At 39.2% G+C, this 24,817-nt stretch overlaps 1 protein-coding gene and 1 long non-coding RNA gene across 3 annotated transcripts in view; both read right to left on the reverse strand.

Annotated features, from left to right (window-relative positions):
• Window positions 1–4,364: 4,364 nt before the first annotated feature.
• LOC114642969 (uncharacterized) overlaps window positions 4,365–24,817 on the reverse strand; it is a 76,622-nt gene continuing 56,169 nt past the window's right edge. Inside the window, exon 3 of one of the 2 annotated variants that reach the window (XR_007934287.1) lies at window positions 4,365–9,345. This is a non-coding gene — a long non-coding RNA (uncharacterized LOC114642969). Of the gene's footprint in view, window positions 9,346–23,659; window positions 24,124–24,817 lie in introns of those variants that run through there. The other variant, XR_007934288.1, reaches the window with a different exon arrangement.
• Window positions 10,775–14,815, reverse strand: ptmaa (prothymosin alpha a). The gene is made up of 5 exons (XM_028794572.2): window positions 14,645–14,815; window positions 12,107–12,175; window positions 11,821–11,911; window positions 11,499–11,566; window positions 10,775–11,381 (listed from the first exon to the last, which is right to left on the reverse strand). The coding sequence occupies exons 1-5, from the start codon at window positions 14,687–14,689 to the stop codon at window positions 11,340–11,342; spliced, it is 315 nt and encodes a 104-aa protein (XP_028650405.1). The 5' UTR covers window positions 14,690–14,815; the 3' UTR covers window positions 10,775–11,339.

The raw sequence follows: 24,817 nt of genomic DNA on the forward strand, positions 1-24,817 counted from the left end.
ATAACTAATATGAAATACAAATAAATAATACATTTATAAACAAATAAATAAGTGAATAAAAACGTATGCAGATAAACAAGAAATAAATATACTGTGGCAGAGTCTTTAAATATTGATTCACTTATCCAACTAATTTTTTAAGTATTTAGTGACAACACGGATAAAGAATCTGTAAACAACAGACCCAAAAAGTGAATTTAGTGAAGAAAAGTGACTTGTGGTGTATTAATGGCTGTAACAGTCCCTCATTTTTGTCTTTTTCTACCAGTGGGCTGGTGAGACTGGAGACCCTCTGGGCAGCATCAGGTGCCATGCGATGGCAGGACAAACGGGGGCAAGCCGAGCTGAGCTTCATGCTGCCACTTAACAAAATGGGGCAGAAAACCAAAATGCCCGTGGACAAGCTATTGTTTTCTGTTGATTAAAGAGAAGTTCTCAGCTTTGATGCATTACAGAGTAATGCGCTGGAGTTTGTGGTAAAAGCCATTGAGGCTGTGAAGAGAGCTCTTGTTACTGCCATCATGGCCACACTGCACTGGTAGCCAGATGAATTTAGTTGGCACCTGTTTAAGGCTCCTAAAAGTGTACAGTGGCACCTTTACAAATTGCTTCCTTTCTTTCGAATTATACTTCTGGTTATTGTTAGAAATTATATAACATATTGGATAAAAGTAATTAAGATTGTGCTTTGTTTTAGGCTCCTACAGTTTGGAACTCCCTGTGCACAAATGCTGTAAACACTCGTGTTACAAGGAGTTTTTCGGAGGTACCCATTGGAACTCGTGTTTTCCCAGGGGGTTATTTACAGTCTCTCAGTTATTATTTTGTGTTCTTTTCTCTCAATCAATATGCTTTTTTTATGATTTCACATTTCTTATATTTTAGATCATGCTTTTCATCCACTTTTGTACGTGTTATAAGCACCTCATTCAGCCCCAGTCAGGGTGTTTGTGCCCATTCAATACCCATGCCAGGGCTGGTCTCACCTAGTGCTGATGCTGCCCACCCGGGCTCCCCAAATACCTTTCAATATAACAACTGGATTTAAGAAGATTGTGCCCACACATTAAACCATATGCTTTTCTTGGCGTGTCCATTTAATATGGTGCAGTGGTAAGGATCGCGACCCCCAATCCCCTTGCCATGGTCGTGAAATAAATACATGGCCATAACACCACAGGGAGCCCAAACACACCTAGCAGTCATTTGTCAAAGGGACCTGCAGGAGAAATCGCCCAAGGGGGTCCCGCTATTAGCAGACACAATGAACAAAACATCGACACAGGGGTTTTAGGATGAAGAAACGACTATTGCGCCTTTTTATGGTGAACATAACCGTGCAGGGTGAACAAACTCCGCAAAACCATTGCAATCGCGGACGGTCTGACAAGAGTACTCTTCTTATGTATAATCCTCGATAACCGTGCCCCTCAATTCATAGACATCGCGACCTTTGTCTTATTAGTACCACAAAATCAACAACCGCAAACTTCAACACAACGCCTTTCACCTCCTGCGCTCTTAAGTGACGCTCATCATTAGTCGCGGCAGTCCATCGACATTCTTTATTTCGGACTGTGTCTATCAAAGCGTGCGTGCGCGCGCATTTTATTTCATCGTTTTCCAACTTCATTCATTTTTTTTCGGAAGAAGGTCACAGCCTGTCACGTTAAGAGGCGAACCTCGGACCAACGGCCAGTCCATCGCAGAGCCCCCATACGCACTCCTAGTACCTCTGGGATGCGGAAGCAAATGGCCGCCCTTTACTTTCTCCACCCCGCCAGGGAAGCGAAGCCGCAAGCACATCACCCGGGGTCGTGGGTACAGCGCCTTTCATAAGGTCACACTTGCGATGACTGCTCCACTGGTGCACTGAGTTAATTTGATATAGCGCCTGTCATATCCCGCGCCAGGCCGCTAATAAAGCAGACGACGCGAAAAGATCACACTTACTGGACGGCGTTTCTCTTCTCGCCGATTTCTGCGCATGGCGAACACAGCAAAAGAACAGCGAGTTCAGAGGAGGTAAACGGGCGGCTTTAGGATCCCCCGTGTCTCAGCTCCCAAACCCCCTGGTTTGTTTTGTAACATTAACTGGTTTCCTCTTTTACAACAAGATTCCAAACCGTGGACGCGAACAAAAGCGACGTAAATCTCCTTGAATGGCGTGGTGAGTGCTAACGACCAGCGCCTGGCTTTGCGGCTGCCTGCCTCCTTTCTAATGCAAATGGCGAGGAAACTGCAGCTAACCATCTGGGCAATTCAGGCCTCGAGCCGCACAATTCGGCATTCGTCTTCCTAAACAAAGCCGAGCTGGTGTTAAACAACTCGAGGTCTGCAACGCCAGGAATGAATGAGTGAGCTGACACATCAATACTTTAACAGGGAGGTCCTGTAGATACATAAGCTAATGAAAGGCACTACATAATAATACAGACACTTGGATCGATAGATCGAGAAAGGCACTATATAACACATCCAAATAGAAGATGAGACTATGTAACAAATAGATCGTGAAAGGCACTATATAATACAGATATATAGAAAACGAGACTATATAACAAATAGATCGTGAAAGGCACTATATAATACAGGTATATAGAAAACGAGACTATATAACAGATTGCGAATGGCACTATATGATGCAGATAGATTGATAGAAAAAAACTACATAATAGATCGTGAATGGCACCATATAATAAAGATATATAGAAAACGAGACTATGTAAAAAATAGATCGTGAACGGCACTTTATAATAAAGGTATACAGAAAATGAAACTATGTAACAAATAGATCGTGAAAGGCACTATATAGTCTCATTTTCTATATACCTGTATTATATAGTGCCTTTCACGATCTATTTGTTACATAGACTATGTAACATCGCGAATGGCACTATATAATACAGATAGATTGATAGATAAAGACTACATAATCAGTCGTGAATGGCGCTATATAATAATATATAGAAAACGAGACTATATAACATTGTGAATGGCACTGTATAATGCAGATAGATTGATAGAAGACTACAGAACAGGTCATAAAAGCACTATATAACATCTAGATAGAAAACAAGAAACTGTAACAGATCGTGAAAGGCACTATATAAAACGGATAGACTGAAAGAAAACGAGACTATAACAGATAGATTGTTAAAGGCACTATATAATATAGATATATAGAAAATGAGACTATATAACACATCCAGACTATGTAAAAGTTAGTGAAAGGCACTATACAGTATAATACAGATAGACTGAAAGAAAACTAGACAATAACAGATAGATGGTTAAAGGTACTATGTAATATAGACAAGAAAAGAGACTGTATAACAGAGATAGACAGATTTTTGAAAGGCACTATATAATAGTGTGATAGGTGGTGGAAGACACTAAATATTACAGATAGATCATGAATGGCACTATATAACGTAAAGATAGCTAGACAGCATTTTTAGTGTAGAGCTATGTGGTAAGAGTCCATGTCAAGATAGGATACTAATAGTGCAACAAAAGCAGGCGATACCAGGTCCCTGTGCTGTGCTCCAGAGCTGAGGCACCTCCATAGTCTGCACATCTCGGTGAGTTTGCTTTCTGGTTTTCTTCTCACATCCTCAGGACACATGGGGTCAACTTGCTGCTCCAAACTGGTGAATGAGTATACAGTAGGTGCGTGTCCAGTGATGGCCTGCCGCTATGCCTGATATTGCTGTGATGTGCAGCAGCACCCTTGACACTAACTAAATGAAGTGAGTCTGAAGATTAACTGATTATTGTATTTCTCTTATGCATACAGTAAAACAGTGATGCAACCTTCAGCAAGCCGCTGCCTTCACTCCAGTTATTGAAATGCTTCATATTGGAACTGTTCATACCTTACCCGGAAAAAGCTTTTTAAGGATGTTCACTACAGGATGTTGCCATATAAATTAAAGTTTGCCTGCATGCTGTTTACTGTCGGGGTCACTACACATACAGTAATGTAAATACTGACTTGCTGTGGGCTGGCACCGAGTAATAGGCCATGGACTCTGTAACCCTGAAATGGATTCAGAGGGTTTAAAATGGATGGATTGTTTTTTAATTCTGAAGAAGTAATTGTCATATTTCCATTAAAACCATGTTTTCGTTTATATTAGCTGTCATTTACATCTTTAAAATACTTCAATTTAATTTATTTCTGTAGATGTTACATTCAGTGTTTCATTCTTTTTGCTGTTTGCTTTGATAATGATCAAGCAGGCAGTGTGGTGGACTGGTTAAGGCTTTAGACTTCAAACCCTAAGGCTGTGGATTCAAATCCAAGTACTGATGCTATGGGACCATAAGCAAGACACTTCACATGAGGGAAAAAAAAATAAAGAAATATAACAAATTGTATTTTTGAAATGTTGTAAGTCAACTTGGATACAGATGATAATAGAAATAGTAATTTGAAGCAAAATAGAAAAGGCTAAACTCCAGAATACCACAGTAACGATCTTTGACCTGAGGAAAATTTCATGTGCTAAAAACTACCAGCGTGTCTTAAAATACCAACTTACAAAACTAAAAAAAAATAAGATGCGACCTTTCAGGGAATCACTAGGCTTGCCAAGGACCAACTTCTCCCATTGCCTATCCTTTATTTCAGCTCCACTGCTGCCAGTTCATTACAGATTGCCAATGCATGATGAAATGTTCCCATTCTGAATACACATATCCAAATCTCCACCGATGTGTTTAAATACACCTATCATTAATGACCTGGACAAGGGCTCCGAGATTTATTTTATCAGTGCTTCTGTGATTCATGATAATAGATTTCAAAATTTTGTTTCCATAGTCTGCTAAAGTAATACAGATCAGGAATATTTGTGGGTACCTCAGATGTCATGAGAGGAGTGGCTGGGTGGATTTAAAAAGGAGAAGACACACTTCTAACTGGGGCATCGATCAGTTTCCAGTATGGGGAAATGGCCACCAGGTGATATGCCATGCACCAGCAGTCTCCAACTTGCTTACCTACAAGACTAGAGTTGTTTTTTTTGTTTTGTTCCCTAATTATTTATTTGGCTACTAATTAAACACATGATTAAAATCTAAGCGTCATACACTCATTCTGGGATTTCTGAATTCCTTTTTCTGGGTGTGTGTCGTAAATGTTTTGTGTAGCCAAGCAGATCAGTATTTCTCAGCTCTTTACACTTTGCTGATCAGTTTCCTTTTGAAACTGATAATATATGAACATTTGTGTCCATGTTAGCTGTGGTCCCATCCATCCATTATCCAACCCGCTGAATCCGAACACAGGGTCACGGGGGTCTGCTGGAGCCAATCCCAGGGCACTAATGTCATGGTAGGCAGTGGAGATTTCCCTCAAAAATACCTTAAAGGACTGGCAGCCATCATGGCAGTCTGACCCTTCAATTGTAAACTGGGAGAGCATGGACACCTGGTGCTTCCAGAGGAGAAACTGGCGAGATGGACCCTGGGCCTTTAGAGAACATCTATTGGTCCAGATGTGTTTCTGGCTGTCATGGAAACAACCTCCAAATGGAGGCTACTTAGGAGGTGAATGGGAGCAAAAAGTAGGAAGGTACTGGACCAGATGTGAGGAGAGAAGAGTTAGAGGGGTGGGTAGGACAGTATTTTTGATTTATGAGACAGTAGAAAGCAAACTAATCCAATGTGCTGAAACCAAGTGGGTTTTATTTGACACTTCTGCGTTTTTCCCCCGCATAATCAACCGTTCACTGTGTCTTTAATTAAAAAAAAAGTTTTAGCTAAAAAGTTGGACTTTGCCATTCTGTACTCCGACCTGTGCTGTTTCCCCACCATGCCTGCTGTAGTGTGGTGTAGAGAACACAAGAGTTCAGATGTGGGTACTCACTACACACTTTGGACCAACGGCTTGCTTGTGATCAGGATGTGGATTACTTCATTCCATGCTGGCAGTCCTCTAAGGAAGCCAAGTTTTTAATGTGTTCACATTTTGTTGTGTTATGTTTGCAGAATGGTTAACTGATATAATTTATAGAAGTTTCAGGATTAACATTAACTTCTGAAAGTTGAGTAAACTGCCCATTTATGTCTATAATTATAATTATGGCACGAGCTAAAACATCACTGCATTAAAATAAAGCTAATGAAACTGAAAATCTTTCAATTACTGCAAAAAAACCAAAACAACTAAGGAAAAGGTGTAACCGCTCCATGTCTACAGGTTCTCTGCTCAAAGCATAGAAGGATAAAGAGCGACCAAGGCTAAAATATGCGAGGGTCTGGGCAAATGCAAATCATCATTCTGTCCTTGATGCTTTTCCAGCATCTTCAACAAAACCTAAGACAAGAAAGTCATCATTTTTACTGTTTGAAAGTTACTGTGTGCATACATGATGAGGTTTGTGACACTGCACTGTGATACAGTAACTGTGTTCCGCTTGGAGTGATGACGGCAGTGGTGATAACTGGGCAGCAAACAAAAGGGGACCTGATTTTCCCTCACATGTCCACCAATCAAGGCCACAGCCAAAGACGTCATCATTAAGCAGCCGTCACACAGTCATAACACAATTTAATTGTAACATGTTCTTTTGGTGCAAATATTACCAAGACTTTTAACAGTAATATTTATTATACTGTAAATGTGCAATAATATTACTTACCTTAAGAGCAGACAATATTCAACACAGTAAGAACATTTCTTAATTTCAGGAAGCCAAATAAAAAATATAGCTATGACATATACTTGATAAAATGTATCAAAACTAGTTGGACTTTTGCAGCTTTAGTCCAGTATTAAATTTTCCCTTTCTTGATTTGGCCCCACCCAGTGGCTTCAAGCCCATAAATCGAACCTCCATGGCGTTAGAGTAGTCTTGGTGGGCATCGACCAACACAGGTATAGCCAGCCAACTGTATAACAAACTCCAATATGTCCTCCTGCTGAGGTACAGATTGACAACAGCAGGCTCACATTTTGCAGCAACTTACTGTGGTGATGGGCTTAACATCCCCAATTCCCTGTTAAGTCTAGAACTCCCTCCAATGTAAATAATCGGCACATTTTAACAAGTTCTGGCTGCCCCTCCGTATTATGACCTCCAGTCTTGTCCTTCCGGCACAGTGCTGGAGCAGTAAAATGAACAAGAGGAGCCCAACATGAGAATAAATGCAGCTTAAGTCACAACTATCAATTTACAGCTACCAACAGTTCACCTCCTTCAACAAGTTAAAAGTGTGTTTAGACACCCTAAACTTATGACCCGTTCTATACTGATTAACTGAAGTTTGCGGTTTGCAAACAGAGGTCACATTAACGCTCTGACAAATCGCACGTCGGTTTCTCTGACAGCATCATGGACTTGTACCTGAAAACATGAGCAAACCGTTCGACAAACCTGTCGCAGTTTGAAGGGGCTGTAGCACAGGATGAACCGCATTATCTTCATCTACTCTTTCCACAACAAAGGTAAGTATAGCATAATGTGGTATGAGCGCTAGGCACTCTCACTCACACCAGGCAAAGTACCGGTCACCTGTCAAACTACCGCATCTTACTGTTGTGGAGTACTTGGAGAAAACTTAAATGTACATCAGGAAAATATGCAAGCACTAGGAAGGCCATAAATCAACCTGTGAGCGGAGAGGCAGCAGTGTTAAGTGTCACACTGCTGCACTGTAGTCGAGAACATAAATCTGACAAACGAGAGGAGACCATTCAGTCAATCAAGCTTGGGTTTTTTGTTTTTTTTTAAGCTAACAGTTAAGATGTCCCAATGTCTCATCCAAATAACTACTGTAACACGTAAAAGTTGTCAAGCTGTCTGCATCAGCTGCGTGGTTTGATGGTTGTGTTTCTGCAAACCTATCTTTCAGACAAAGCCTTTTAAATGGCTAAAACCAAGGATACACAAGAGATAAAATGTAATCACACACAAAAAAGGACCAACAGCACACACATGATTTTTAAGGCAGTCTGAACTTTCCTAGTCTCCAGAAGTGTCAGAATACAGTACACTCGAGTTTTTTTGCTCGTGTCACATTGCTTTCCATGGAATGCTTTGTTGACCTATGAAGAAAAAACACACAAAGTAGGGACAGGAAACATCACCTGAAACACAGACTTTGCTACTCACTGAAACCCCCTAATGTACTATAGATTTAAATAGTTCAAGAACGGACGTGTCATTTGTCCTCTGCCCTGCAGTCGTGTGGCTTTTCCTCCAAATTCTTGAGCCTAGACAAGGGCATATCAAGTGTCTGAATCGTCTGGAGGGGTTAAGCAAAAATTAAGTTAACTTGTAAAGAATATGAATGATAGCACACGTGCACTTGTGGACTTACCTGCAGGACTTCCTAGCCTGACCATCTCCAACATCTTATTCTTTGACAAGTATTATGAGATATTTTATATAAAATACACAAACATTTAACATGCCATCCTATCTTCTCTAATTCTGAAACATTAATACTTTGCTTGTGCAAATTCCCTTCCCAGCCCATCGACCTCCAACAAGGGTGGAGGCTCAACTCATCTTAGGCTGACAAGCCTCCCACAAACTGTGCAATTCTGAAGGAGCACTGCAGCCCACATCTCACTTTTCTTTCAGGAATTTGACACTGCCCTTGAAAACTCAGTTTGGTGCTTAGTTATCCCTGCATGCAAGTTCTTACCAGCAGTAAAATTAGGGTCTTTAGTTGAACTCCTCATTCAAACAGCTGGCTCATTTTGGGCTATAGAGTCCAAAAATGGCTAAAAGAATCCTAATTGAGACTTGAAACACTGAGCAAAACGTATTTTACATGCACAAGTGCCCTTTCAATTAAGACATTCATGTTACTCAAACATAAGACAAACGTTATGGCATTTCTAATGACTTCATTTAGTTTTCATCCATTTCAGCCCCAGCCTTCTTTAATTGAGAAGAAAAGCTGCTGCTAGAATGCACTGTGATAACCATCTAACAGTCTTATAGATACTGTATAATTATTAGTTGGCCTTCAAGTGTAAATTAAAATCGCCCTTCTCTTTAGTATTTTTGCAATGCTGTTTTCTCTCTTTTGGCCAATCCTTACCAGAATACTAAAGGCAAAGGGGGTGGGGGGACTGGGAAAGAAGAAAGAACTTCATCACACCACCCTCTTACTGATAAGAAATGTGAGCCTTGTAAAGCTCTGCAGCATACTGCAACCCGACAGAAGGTTCAGATTGTAGCCAAGGTCTGGACATGACCAATGGAGTTTATGGCTGTTTTCTCAATAGATGAATCCTGAAGTTCCAAAACATCCTTATTATTCAGAATGTGGTCTGCGATGAGTAAAGTTCATTCCACTTGTTCTGGAAGATGCCAGGAAACTCTGTTAAATATCAAAAATAAATAAAGAAAAAATAAGATAACTTTATTAGGTTGATCCTAAACAACTCAGCTTCCCTTCAAGGCTGCAGAAGGCTTTATAACAGTGTATTCCAAACTTAAGCAGTTTGAATAGGTTTCATAGTGCTACCGATATAAATGTAATGAGCTATGGCGAGACAGGAATTAAAAAAAAAAAAAAATTTTAATGAATGGGACCTTTAAAATTATATGACCTACCGTATCATTAAGTCCCTAAGCAGCACTAAAAATACCCAATTCTATCTACATTTCTGCACATTTGTAAGTTTACTCATAAAATCTGCGAATGCTTAATAATCTTACCCCACACATTCAAAGGAAGTGGATGTAAGACCCACAAATCTGTACGTATCACCCAGTATGTCAAAACCATTTAGACAGAAATCTCTTGGCAAAAATGAGTACACGGATGGATCAGTTTGGCATTCAAAACAATGTGAAATATTAATGGGACTGCAGAGGGTAAGGAATCAACAATGTGCTATTATATATAGATATACGCACAGTATGCAACACAAAAAACACACACTGTACATGCACACCCTGCTAAGATACGATACAGAAGTACCCTAGACTTTCACTTTATATTCAACAAAATAAAAATGGAGATTTAAAAGTATGAAGAGACATATCAGGCAAGAACTTTGATTTTGCAGCTTGATTAATAATTTTTTAAAAAACACCAAGTGCAATAGTCAGTGAAGCATCTTCCCTGAACCCTTGCATATCCCATACAGTTAGAGCAAGCAAGCATTTCTCTCAAAACAAATTCAAGTCCTCCTCCCTTAATTGAGAATAAAAAGGGATTTCCACTAAAGGCTAAAGAATTGTAGTTAATACACCTTTGCTTTTTCCATATTTTTTGGTCCTGGTATACCAATGTGTTACTTTGTTGCATCCACCATAAAGCCTGAAAATTTTGAACATCCAGTGTCATGTACGTGTGTGTGTGTGTGTGTAGGGCTTAAACACTAAAATAATCTGAGATTGGGATGCAAGGAATAAGGCATATGCCCACAAGACTTCAGTGATCCTACTTTGCAAAAACTACACTAACTAGAATAAACTGAACACTTAGTATGAAGGGTCTAGCACTCCACAGAAAAGCTCACCCACCATGAAACACTATAAAATGACCTCACACAGTAAAAACATTTGGCTTCTATCACAAAATAGAGCATGGTCTCTGTTGGTATGCTATTTGAACCATGTCCACAAGATACTGGATAAAACCCCCCAACATTAAAAAGTCATCCAAAAAAAAAAAAAAAAAAAAGTCTCACACACAAATCTAATATAAAAGCAATCCATCTGCAAACAGTTACACTTATAACAACATAATTAAAAACAAGGCAAGCATGAAGCATAACAAAACAAGGAAACAGGAGAACTCAAAATAAAATTCCGGTTTATTGTTGGACAACAAACTGATTCACACATACATCAAATAGGCCACAATAAACAGTAATTTCATAGACAAAAAAATCCTTTTCTTTGGCCTTGCCATCTCATACAAACCAACTACTTATAGTACAACTAAAGTACATACACAAAAAAAAATTACTGGAATGCTTGGAATATTTCCTCTTTTTCTTTTTACAAGTTCTGTTGAGATAACAGGACATGGTCAAACCACAAGTAAAGTCTATTTTATAGAGAAGCATCAACTTCAAAGCACCGTTTGGTCACCAGAGATCACTGTTAAAAATGGTTGACCTCTAACAATATGTACAAAAATATAAAATGTAAATAAAAATACAAACAAATTCTCATTTAAAGTATTTAAGAAAGAAGGTAGAGCCTTGAAGTCTTGGTTGATTCTTTAAAAAATTTGCAGGTGGTGTGTTTTCATGGACGTTTTACTCTACTTGGTGAAGATGACCACGTTTTTCCTTTCCAACAGACATATTTGCTTGGGGAACAGGGAGAGTTGAGGGTGTCTGAGGAGCAGCCTGTCTAGTCATCTGTTTTCTGCTTCTTTGTTTCAACATCGTCATCCTACAAGCAAATGGTTAATTCGTATTAAAACTCTGCTCTGACCAAACAAATACAGTAGTAAATTTCAAGCGCACACACACACAAAAAACAAACCCGTTTTACACACCCCACTCCTACCTCATCATCATCTGCAGCTCTTTTTCCTGTTGCTCCTTCACCTTCATCATCATCTTCATCATCATCACCTGCAAACCCAAAGGGAACTTTTAGCATTGCAAAAGAATTAATTTTGAGCACATTGCCATTCTGGTTGTTAAAATTGAACATTTTGAATAATCAGTGAAGTTCAATGGTCTAAAGCTAATATGTATGAATCCCAAGGACAGGCACTGATATATTTAAAAAGTGTGTCTCAATACCCAAAACAAAGTAGGAAAGAGCCAACAGAAACCATAACTGTTATTATAAAAAAACATTTCACAGCAATCAAGAATCTCACCATCATCATCCTCTTCATCATCCCCAACATCTTCCTCATCATCATCTTCTACTTCATTTTCTGCCTCCTGTTCACCATTTTCCTCATTTTCCTAAAATAATTAAAAATTAGCGTAACCGTTTCACTACGCATGTATGCATACGTTAAAACCCAACAGTACCAGTCAAAGATCTATTGTGAAGATCACAATTCCAACCTACACTGCCCATCAACGTAGTACTAGACCCAGCATATAGCCATTCTAAAATATTTTTGTAAGGTAGGGGAAGCCAGAACAAACACTTACTGCATTTCCATTTGGTGCATCTCTGCCATTTTCTGCATCTTCAACCGCTTCCCTTTTTTCCTTAAGGTCCTGGGGTTCAATTGGGGAGGAAAAAAAAAAAAAACACATTAGAGACAATGTCCATCACAATGTCCTTCAATGGCTTTGTCCAGTAGTGACAGATGGTAGTGGGGGAGTTTTAACATCTTCAAAGATCAGCAATAATACTCTTCTGGTGACTTATTAGTTCCACTGGGATTAGAATCCTAAAAATAGCACCAAATTGCAAGAAAGTTTGCAAGTTAAAAGCCTAGGGTTACATTAAGTCGTCTAGGTTTAAAAAAAATACGTATTAAAAACAGTAAATATTTCTACTGAACTTATGTACACATTCCTCTGACACCGACATGAACTCAAAGGGAGACAGCTTGATTTAATGATAATCTCACTACCCTAAATTAAAACACAATTCATGTACGTCAATAGCAACCCCCGCCCCCCATCTGTAAACTCGGCAAAACATGCTTTCATTTTACATTTGAAATGTGACACTTCAAATCGAAGCAGCCTATTGGCTTCACTCCAGAACGATCACCCGCCCACATTAATGAAACCAGCCTCCCGTGAAATACGATACAGGGTGCTACGCGCAGAGATTTCGGTCGTTGTAGTTTAGTGACTGTGTACTTAACCCTCCCCCTTTAGACACGCCCGGAAAAAAGACAGCAAGTCCCAGAGTGCGTCGCGGCCCACATCAATACAGCAAATGAGCAAGGAGAAGCGCCGCAGAATATCAGTAGGAGGCTGGCTAAATTAGTCCGAGTGGAAAGAGACAATAGAGACTTGAAGGAGGAGACATAGGTGACAAGATACTACATTCACCTCGAGAAAATGGGGTATCAGTCGGTCGCTTTTGCTAGTACTGAAAAATAAATTTCTGAAGAACGTAACTCATTTTCAACACACATTTAATGGTCCTAATTCACCGTTTCAATATTCACGGCTTGCGTGCCCCTTTCTCTTATGGGCGCCTGCCTTACTTTATCGGCTCAATCTCTTACATTAATTAGCCTCTGTAATCCCTAACCCTTAAGCTGGTTACCGGCAATACATTAGAAGAGGTCCGCCTCCTTTACATCAGACATGCTACACCGTCCCTTTATTTATCGCGCCCTGTCGGGCATTCGTCCGCGAAGTAGTTATTCGGAGAAACACAAGATCGGCTATCTTCGAGGATGTAAACATGCGCTATAAATTCTTAGCAGTCAACAAACGCACTTTTATTAAGAGGAAAAAAAACTATCCCAAGAGAGCGACCCCCTCCGGTGTTAAGTACACAAACACATTGCTCCCGGCGCCAAAACACAAAAAGAGTTTAAAGCCTATTACACCAACAAGGTTCCGTAACGATTAGACTAAGCTGAACAGAGTACCCCGGTTGATTGAACAGAGACAGCGTCCTACGCATGGAACCCAATGTCTTCGCGCACCCATATATGCCGCATCCCCCTTGGTGTGAAGGGGGGTCGCTTCGCGAATGAAATACAATAAACAGCTGGAGTAGTCTCCGGAGAGAGGAAGCCGCAGAGCAGTAAAGAAAACGCTCCGGATCATAATAAAAGTATTAAACACAACGGATGGTCAACAAAGCTCGTGCTGTAGATATACTAGCAACCCCATACAAAAATCAGTCACAAACTCCGCAATACAATTCAGTGCAACTCACCCCGACTGATCCCCCCGACACTGGACTGATAACGCTTAATCACATCGCAAGCACTTAACGACAGAATTCTCGCCCTCAGAATCCGTGCAATTTGTAAAACATTACCCACGCAGCGCTGGAAAAGCGGAGCTCTCGAGCGAAAGACTCAGACGTGACACTTTTATCATTATCAAGCGGACATACGTTCGGCACATCCACCTACAGTATCTTGCACATCGTGACAATACACAAACGGTACCCGACAGCACCGTCACCCTTACAGAAACCTAAGGTTACATACGACTCTTAGATTAAATAAAAGTACGATCAAGTCATTTGAACTGTATCAGTCACTTGAAAAAACAACTAGTCCCCCCAGTTGTCGCCAATTACATAAAATGTAAGAGAGAGAGACGGGGAAATAAATCGATCTATTTCAAGAATGGACTACTTACAGCTCGCGAATTCACGGTCTCCTTAGCTTTGAAACCGGCGTTCAAAGAGGAACCGACACTCAAGAGGCGTATAAACAAAAGAAACCGCGCGAACAAGCGCAGGCGGCACAATTGAAGACGCCAAGCGAAACATTACTAGCCTGGCAGCTTTCTCATCCATACAATCCAACCGATGCAGCCGGCAGCTGTCGCTTTGTTGTTCCGCTCATCTGTATCTACAGATCAAAGCATGGTGTTTAACGGCGCGCGCGCTACATATTACACAATGAACTGAAACGGAAGAATAGGCACTCTGTCCTTATACCCCGCTTAAAACCCCAGATTTCAAATAATTAATACAGAGAACACATCGTTCAGTGTCCCCATGCCCAATCGTAAATAAAGACAGCGCTAACTCACCTTGGCGGGACTCTCGGAACTGGTATCTACTTTAGTATCTGCCATTTTCCCCCCGAATTAAAAGCTTTCCCGCACACAAGGAAAAAGAAAATAAAATTTGTTCCACTTCTTTTCCCCCAAAACAGACAACAATACAAATATGGCTATTAAGTGCCAGTGGCGAACTCACGCGGCGGCAGGCGCTTTTAATATAGAGTACGGGGCGGAGTCGAGAGGACGTGCCGTTAATTTGTGATTGGTTAGCCCCTGGCTGAATTCTATACCGCGATTCGCTGCCACTGAACAATGGCTAGTATTTCTTAACAGAAGGACACGCCTCCCTTTGAACCTCCTACCTGTGCAATGAGTTGCGACCTGGTCTCAGCTGAACTGACATACAAATTCATTAAAATCTTTCTGGCTGTTTTTTTCTCTTTGCCTTAACCGTCACCTAATTACAATGTAACCGCAGTAACTCAGTGTGGCGCTAGTAAGAGCCGAAATGCAGTGTACGCACGCGCACATTAAGTTACGGTAAATGTTTCATCCAATAAATCACAGTACGTTTTGGTTGAAAAAAATAAAAGTTACCACGTACGTACAGATATATTACGGACGTTAGTAGTTAGGGTCTCGTTGGTTTCGACTGCAGACCAGTATCGCTATCGCCCCCACCTTCAATGTGCATTCGACACCATCAGCCATGACTTTTGTGGCTCGGGACTGTAACGACCATAAAAACGCTAGCTTTTTAGAAGCATGACCTTAAGAATGCTTTCACGCGGTTTCGCAAAAGCCCATACCTGCCTGATTTGTTGAAAGTTAGTAATAAACGAGCAAAACGGATTACCTAAAAATGTTAACTATAATCGTTTTTGTGCATTTCCCCCAAAAAGGACCTTGTATCATTTACGAATTAAAAAACACAACCTCCGCCATTTGCCACGCTATGCAAATAAGAACACACTTCTCTCGCCTGTTCTGCGTGTAGCGCATTATGGACAAGCGGGGATTTCTAACAGGTCAAAACTTCCTTTAAAGTCAATGATAATACGTTGACATGGTATGTGAATTAATAGCTGCCGTCACAAAGCAAATCATTCTAATCACTTAACTTTTTTTGCTATGAGCGGCTTAGAATATACGCGGCGGGGAAACTTCGTAGGCTGCAATCTTTGTTTTAATAAGGTGTCGAGCCATAATGCAATGCCACAACCAATATGGCGCCAAGTCCAAAGACAAATAAAATGGGTCGTGAAAAAGATACACATGCTTCGTTTTCTATTTATAACTACACAAAATGTCGTTTTATTATAATGTCGGGGTTAAACACGTATCAAACACGATACTCTAAGAACTAACAGGTGCTTCTCACCTTACCAACATGGTTACCCCGAGCGACCCTTTCTGCGTTTGAATTCTGCACTTGAAGGGGTGTGTTTGAGCGCCGATTGGTAACATCTCCAGAGCGAACGCCGACTTGACGCTTTGCGCTTTCTGATTGGCTAAAGCTACTGTCAATCATAATTACGCTTAACAATGGCGATGAGAAAAATACGGAGTGGCACAACTAAGAGAAGCTGGAAGGACGAGAGAGCGCTGCTCGTCTCGCATACACAGCGCACGTGCAATTCCGGCCGGAGATTCGGACGCAGTAGTTGAGCTAAGAGACATTTTTGTTCCTTAACAAAGAAGGTCGACCTTATGTTAAAATAATTCTTCACACAGACATTCATATTGGAGTAACACACATGCGTACAACCCAAAAAAAGTTCCGAAAGAGAATAAACAAATACCAGAACATTTTTTATTTGTAAGAGTGATTCTTTTTTGGAGCGTCTTGAACACATTAATATCTTTTTAAAACCAGTGTTTCAATTTTTATCTCTGGAGCAGATTCATGCGTCACACAGCTCAACGAAACAACATTAAAATTCACTTCTCTATTCCATTATGTCTGTAGTACTAGGGTGTTGTACCGTGTTAGCCATTATGAATGAAGTGAGAAGTCAAGCAAGATGACACCTTTTATTGGCTAACTAAAAAGATCACAATATGCAAGCTTTGGAGGCAACTCAGGCCCCTTCTTCTTGATTACATCTTGCCTGAAGAAGGGTCCTGAGTCGCCTCCAAAGCTTGCATATTGTGATCTTTTTAGTTAGCCAATAAAATGTGTCATTTTGCTTGACTTCTCACTACATTCTCTATCCTATTAATTACATTTTCATTTAAAAATTCACAAATTAACATTTCCTTCTCAGCTTTATTGCCTCTATAATTAAAATTGTGGGATTTTATTTATAATTTATTTCATTTAATACATTTTTTTAATATGTAAAGTTATCATTTCTCTTTCATTTGTAGTATTTCAGTTAAGCTACAGGAGCTCTTCATGGCAGAATTCCTAGACAGTACAATTAGACAACCCAATCAAGAATGCTGCAGCCCACCTAGTGTACAAGCTACCATCATGGTTATACACTAGTACATTACATGACCTTTCTCCACAGGCTACTAGATGGGACACACACCTGAGTTAAATCCTAGCTTACTGGTCTACTACAAGACCTTGTCCCCAATAACCACTGAGCATAATCACACTGCTCACTCCTAACTTTCACTGGTTATTTCCATTTCTGTGTAGAACATTTCTCCAGTTTATAAAAGGGCTCAAAACATTTAGGCTTAAAGAAAGCCTCTGTTCAGGGCTTTTGGTGATTACAAACTTGTAAAATTTTACTTTCTGCAATACTCTAAGCACTTTATATCTTGAAAGTGGGAGCTCTAGTCACTTCATGTTAATGTCCTCTTTTTGTCTCCAAAAGGCGATACTAAGCATGTGGTATTCTCCCTTTCCTTGCACTTGTGAATTACAAACCTTCTTTCTTTGGTAATGGCTTAACGGTAAAAGCATCTCCTTAATAAATAAAGGTTACAACTGCTTCTTCACAGCTCCTGAATCTTAGGTTCAGTTCTCAGGCTATTGTCTATGTGGAGCTGGCACATTTAGTGAATGCAGTGTAGGTTTTTAGTTGGCACTCTAGTTTCCTTCCACATCCCAGAGATGTGGATTTGGTTGTCTTAACAGCCATTTTAAACTTGTCAGGCATAAATGATTAACAGTTTGGCTTGCAGGTGCCTACTGCTATCTAGGACTGGTTTTGGCCTTGTGCATAATTTTGCCAAGGTAGGCCTTAGCCTTTCACAGCAATATACTGGAAGGTGTGGTTTGGAAACATATTGCAAATGAATATATAAATACAGTTTATTGGTATTTTTATATTTTTAATATTCAATTTGTATATTATAGAAGTTTACAAATTTAAGCTTGACCAAAGACAACATGTTATATTCGTGTCTATTTTCAATGAGAAAAAAAAATTGATATAATAGTTTAGAGCACTATTTTAAGTGAAGTACAGTATACGCTTCAAATGCTTTAAGACAATGTTTAAAAAGCCAAGTGATTTTTGGTGAGTATGAAGTGAGCCGAATCATACAAATTGATAAGACAGTCAACACACTGAAAGAATTTTATTATTCCAATTACATTTTTACAAAAATTATTTAAAAGGACGTCCTATTCTGTATGTTACTGGAATGGCAAAATGGGGACGATACCATATCACATCTTTCCCTGCTTCACCCAAAACGTGCTCACCTTTAAATTGATATTTAGGGGGCAATTTTCCATTATTGTTTTCACAGCTGTCTTTACTACTTTATTCACCCTCATTGTCATTTTGCCCATTATCTAAGTTAACCTTATCAGTTGTAATTGCACAGATCTCCCCATAAGTAACCAATTTATTAAAGCCTGTGCTAATCTTTAAATTTATTAAACAAGACTTTGTTATGTGTTCACCATTATCAGGTGTTTCCTTTTTAATGGTCTTAAAATGCATGCTCCACTCCCAAAAATATGACGTATTCATCTCAAATACAGTAATGCAGAAATCCCTATAGTGCTTAGCTCATATATAAATGCACAAGTCTTTGTGCTTCTTTGCTGCTCACTTGTAGATTAGGTTAATATTTATTTGTCACATATACAATTGTACAATTCAATGGTAGTGAAATATTGTTGTGGCAAACTCTGTCACTGACAAAATGTAAGCAGAAGGAGTAAATTTAAGATGGTACATCTACATTCAGTACATTTTGGGCAAAAAAGTTCAAAAGAAGAACAACACCATCCTTATAAATAATCAACCAGCTGATGACATAAAGCTAACAAGCAGGAGATGTGGCAGTTTTCCAAGTTGAATCCTTTATTAAATGGTCAGTATAATTTAAAAATACAAAATACACAGTTCTGAAAATTAAACTTTAATATTTTGTTATAATTTGTATCGCACAATGAGACGTCTCTTATGTCCTATTCTACATACCATGTAGCTAGTGACAGTGGAGAAGGGATTAGAACCTCTTCACAGCCTCATCCCACATTAATACTCTGCAACACTTTGCTGTCATCTCACTGCCATTACTACACATTGGTACTGATTGATCTAATAATTGTCTAAGTTTTAAATAAAAAAAGTTGTATTTTTTACAGCAAGAAAAAGGGCTAGTAAATAGGCATTCCAGAGTCCCCTGTGCTATTGTTAGCTAAGGATCCTAACTGTATTTATTAAGAAATACATTTGTACATGTGTTCAGATGAACTACTTGTGCACTATGCAATTGCTTATTTATTTATCAATTTAAATTAAAAATAGATATACTGTATTTCAATTGTGTGGAAAAAGGCTGCTACAATTCTATTGGCCTCCTGTAGCTGCCATTAGTCAAACTGGAAGCCAAAAGAATATTTAAGTGAATATTCTGTACTGTAAAACATAAAAGGAAAATGCCTTGTACAGAGTGCTAGTTGTATTGTGTAAATGTGTTCTTTGTAGGGGATCATGGATTGAGAACACTAAAAAATTGCATCCCAACTAGAAGATGAGCTGCAGTGGCAGGCAGAAAGGATACATCTGGGACAACATGAAATAAGCTTCTCAGACCCACTTAATATAATTCAGGGTCACAGGGACTGGAGCCTATCATATGCAACATCTGGCACAAGACAGGAACTAGCACTGGGCAGTACTCAAAGGACAACATTGTATCTCTTTTATACAATACATGCTGTCTGATTGCAATTGTTAGTATACTACATACACATAATAAAACATGAATGTGTCTTTATACCATAACCTTGTAATATTGAAAATATAGAGACCTGAAATTTGGGCAGAAAAACAAATCAAGTGTATTTGAGTTTTTTTATTTTTCATATTTTATAGCTGTCAGATTATATCCTTCATTGGAGAACCCATCAAATTTCAGCATAGCCAAATTGCAATAACATGTCAGGTCATTAAAATAAGATACACTGTATTTACTTCAAACATTTATTCTTAACTTTTAAATATTACAATAACTGTATGTCTTTCCATGGTGACAAGAAAATGTAACCGTCTTCCCACGCTTTTCTAGTTTGTGTCAAATGCATTCACTATCAGTGGCTGTAACTTCTACTGCATAAACGCAAGTCATAGCTCCAATGATAAAGTAACATATCCCTGAAGGAGCTGCTATTTTTGGTAAACATCTCTTTTTGGTGGTATTGAGGAAGGTCAAGTACATTAGCAAGGTTTCCCAGGTATTTTTTGTAATTTTCCTTACGGTGTCTTAAGCAAAACATTAAAGCACTTTTTGATGTAATGTCTGCTGGGAAATGTAGTCCTGTAATTCTAAAATAAATTAATGCTTCATGGGTGGCAGGGAAAAGTAGTCCAGATGTTTTTCTGCCTTGTGCAAAGTGATGCTGAAAAAGACTGCAGCCCATGAGACTGAAATGTATTTAGTTTGTCTCAGGGAGGGTACACTTTAAGAAACACAAGTTATAAAAGTCAGATAGTTCATGGTACGTTGCTTGTTTTGTTGTCAAACATAATTAGATGTATATATTGTATGCATTTCTGTTGGGAAAAAAAGTAGTAAAGAAAATTATTATTTAAAAAAATAATTACAGAATTCATTAAATTAAAACTTGGTTTTTGATCATTTAATTTTTCTGGTTTGGACTTATGGTTCTTGCCTTGCTCTTAGTGCTGCTGGGACTGTGCCTTGTGGGCCTTAAACTTTAGGAAAGTGGGTTTAGAAAACATGCACAATTACTTCTATATATTTCTTTAAACATTATTATACATCATACTTCATTTACAGTATATACATTAATAAATATCTTAAGCTGCACAACACAAACTTGTTGCAGGTTTTTAGTATCATTAGAGACACAATTACATGGCAAATGCAACAGTGTATGTGTGTGTACAATGCGGCAGTAAGCTATGCAGCTGGGATTTGAATAGCTTCTTGTGGTTCAAAGAGGTGAGCCTCAGGGCAGCACTAGACTGGTTTGCTGCTGGCAGACAGTTGGAGTGGGGTGAGCCACTCCTTCATTCTGTACAGTGACACAGCAGAAGTACTGCACTGCAGTCTCAAATAGCATGTTATACTTTTCCAAGCTGCCAGCTTGGTGTGATATCATGCAAAGTAAAAAAAAAACAAAAACTTTCTGATATATTACACACATATATACACACACATTCAAAACTACCTACTCCCAGTGGCACATTGTGAGGTCTACCATCTGTTCTGCCCCCATACATCACTGTAGGCCTCATTGTCTGAACTTCTCAGGTAACATGTCCAAACAGGCAAGGTTATGAAGAAGCCCTGGAGTCATCCTACATATTAAATGAAAGTAACTCCTGTATATCTTTGTGTTTTAAGACTTTACTCTTTAGCAATTGCAAATTTTCATTTCAAGACTGCATGAATAAATGAGCATTTATCTAGCATTTGTAACAGAAATTGCTCAAAACCTCACAGTGTGCATGCGTATGAAACACTAATAGATGCAAACTTATTGGATCTTTTTCAGCAGTGTTGTTGCCTTTTCTATAACCTTTTCACTAAAAGATCAATCATAGCTCATACAGGATGCAAGATATAAAATGTATATTCTTTTAGCTGGTACTTTCAACCTTACACAAGTGGACATGTGTCTTTTTGCTTTGATTTGAAATCATACATGCAAACATATCTGTAAATATTGCAATAACATTTTTGACAGAGATCACAGAGATTGACAGTTTCTTTCTAAATATGATCCAATGAAACCATTTAATACACAGTGCTATGACAAATTATTAGCCCTCTAGCTATTAATCTCTTTATTCATACATTATTTTAAACTATGAATGGCCTCAGATCTTTAATCAAAATACAATTTTGACAAAGAAAATATTAATTAACAAAGAATAATTTTAAAATAATTACTTTCTTTATCCAAGGAACTCATGAGAAAGTATAGCCTCCATAGTATCAATACTTGGTTGCAGACACCTTTAGCATAATAATTGCAAGCAGACACTTACTATATTTTGATATCAGCCTTTCACATCACTGTTGAGGAATTTTAGCCCACTCTTATTTGATTTAATTCACTCACATTTTTAGGTTTATTTGTGTAAGCTGCATGCTTCTCCTCGGGTCCTGCTACAGCACCTTGAGTTCAAGAGAAGACTTTGACTATGCCACTCCAAAACCTTGACTTTGTTTCTTCTGAGCAACTTATATGTACACTCACTTTTGTTTTGGAGTCATTATCCTGCTGTATAACTCAAATTACACTTCAGCTTCAGGCAATGGACAGATGATCAGACATTCTGCTTAAGAATTTTCTAGTAAAGTGCAAAATTCATGACTCCTTCAATAAAAGCAAGCGTTTTATGTCCCAAAGAAGCAAAGCATCCCCACACTATGACAAAACCACCTTCATGTTTTATTGTAGGTATAAAGTTCTTAAGGCTTAATGCTGTAATAGCTTTATGATGTTCGTAGTGGGATCTGTGTTGTATGAGCAGTTTTACTTTTGACTCATCTGTCCATAGAACATTGTTCCAAAGGGCTTGGGGATCATCCCAGTGTTTCATTGCAGATGAGTGCTGATGTTACTGTTGGATAGCAGAGGTTTACACTTTTGTTACTTTTCCACAAATTCCACTTTTACTTAGTCTCTATCTTATTGTGGAATCTTGAACATTGACTTAACTGAGGCTAGAGAGACCTGCAATTCTTCGCAATCTCTGTGCTCTTGGGGTAATTTTGGTATGCCAGCTTTTCCTGGGAAGATTTGCCACTTTTCCAAATGTTCTCCAGTTTGAGATAATGGGTCTCATTGTGGTGTGGTAAAGATCCCAGGGTTTAATAAAAAGCTTTGTAGCCCTTTCCTGATCTGCAACTTTTTTTATCCCTCTTCTGGAATATTTTTTGATAGAAGCATAGTGTTTTTATAGAAACATTCTGCTGACTACTTCACCTTCCTATTTAAGTGTCAATATAGTGTATGGCGAGGTTTAGATTGAATAGGTCTAGCTGCATTCAGGACTGGATCTGTTCATTCAGGTGAGTCTAATTATCAATTACTTTTTTCAGCTGTTAAGCTGAGGGACAAATACCTTTTCATATGGGCAATATAAGTTTTGGATAATAATGACCTAAATATATCCATCCATCCATTTACCAACCCGATGAATCCGAACACAGGGTCACGGGGGTCTGCTGGAGCCAATCCCAGCCAACACAGGGCACAAGGCAGGAACCAATCCTGGGCAGGGTGCCAACCCACCGCAGGACACACACAAACACACCCACACACCAAGCACACACTAGGGCCAATTTAGAATCACCAATCCACCTAACCTGCATGTCTTTGGACTGTGGGAGGAAACCGGAGTGCCCAGAGGAAACCCACACAGACACGGGGAGAACATGCAAACTCCACGCAGGGAGGACCCGGGAAGCGAACCCAGGTCCCCAGGTCTCCCAACTGCGAGGCAGCAGCGCTACCCACTGCGCCACCGTGCCGCCCACCTAAACTTATTAAGGTAGCAATTTAGAACTGGTGTTATACATATCTGGTTCACTTTATCTAATACTAGATTTTGTTTAAAGATCTGCAGTTATTCATTGTGACAAATATACAAAAATAAAGGGTTTCAAAAAGAAGCAAATACATTTTTGGTAAGGCTTATTTTCTTAGGACCTAGCTGACATATAAACTTTAATACCTAAGACACAACAGAAAATAGACTTTTAAATACTTCTGTATGTAAAAGATGTACAGTTTTAAAGTTATGCCTATACCTTTTACTAACCACAATATATATGAATATTGAAGGAAGGAGCAAATCCAAAAGAAATGTTTTGTCAGCAATCCAGTTGCCACATTTAATTCAGATTGGTTGGTAAAGCAAAACAGGTGCACAATGGCACAGAAAATCAAAATAAACAAAAGTGTATTGCCTTCCTGGCTTATTCGAAGTAGCTTAGTTGAGTGGGTCTGTCCTGGGAGGTTTACTCCATTCCAAATGAGACGCCTCCTTCTGGGGATGCCCAAGATTTATTAGGGTGGGAATAGAAGGGCCAATGTCTTCTCTGTACTGTGGAGGGAAATGGAGAATATACTGTTAGTGACCACGTTCCCTCTTGTCCTTGAGTGGTGTTACATACCTCTGATGATGCTAAAAGACGATCCTCCAACATACATATGTGAAAAAATTTATATATATATACTGCTCAAAAAATTAAAGGAACACTTTGAAAACACATCAGATCTCAATGGGAAAAAATCATGCTGGATATCTATACTGATATGGACTAAGTAATGTGTTAGGAATGAAAGGATGCCACATCGTTTGATGGAAATGAAAATTATCTACCCACAGAGGGCTGAATTCAAAGACATCCTGAAAATCAAATTGAAAAAATGACGCGTCAGGCTAGTCCACTTTGCTGAAATTTCAATGCAGCAACTCAAAATCGTACTCAGTAGTTTGTATGGCCCCCACGTGCTTGTATGAATGCCTTACATCATCAGGGCATGCTAATGAGATGATGGATGATGTCATGGGGGATCTCCTCCCAGATCTGGACCAGGGCATCACTGAGCTCCTGGAGAGTTTGAGGTGCAACCTGGTGGTGTCGGATGGACTGAAACATAATGTCCCAGAGGTGGTCTATTGGATTTGGGTCAGGAGAGTGTGGGGGCAAGTCAATGGTATCAATTCCTTCATCCTCCAGAAACTGCCTGTATACTCTCGCCACATGAGGCCGGACATTGTCATGCACCAGGAG

The sequence above is a fragment of the Erpetoichthys calabaricus genome, chromosome 2, assembly GCF_900747795.2.
Source record: "Erpetoichthys calabaricus chromosome 2, fErpCal1.3, whole genome shotgun sequence".
In the NCBI taxonomy this organism is placed as follows: Eukaryota; Metazoa; Chordata; class Cladistia; order Polypteriformes; family Polypteridae; genus Erpetoichthys; species Erpetoichthys calabaricus.

Bases quoted from the DNA above. Each gene is read 5' to 3' on its own strand.
- ptmaa (XM_028794572.2), bottom strand. From the start codon at position 14,689: ATGGCAGATACTAAAGTAGATACCAGTTCCGAGAGTCCCGCCAAG. The intron at 11,912-12,106 runs GTAAGTGTTTGT...TAATTATTTTAG, and splicing joins ATGCACCAAATGGAAATGCA to GAAAATGAGGAAAATGGTGA. The intron at 11,382-11,498 runs GTAGGAGTGGGG...ATTTGCTTGTAG, and splicing joins GAGCTGCAGATGATGATGAG to GATGACGATGTTGAAACAAA.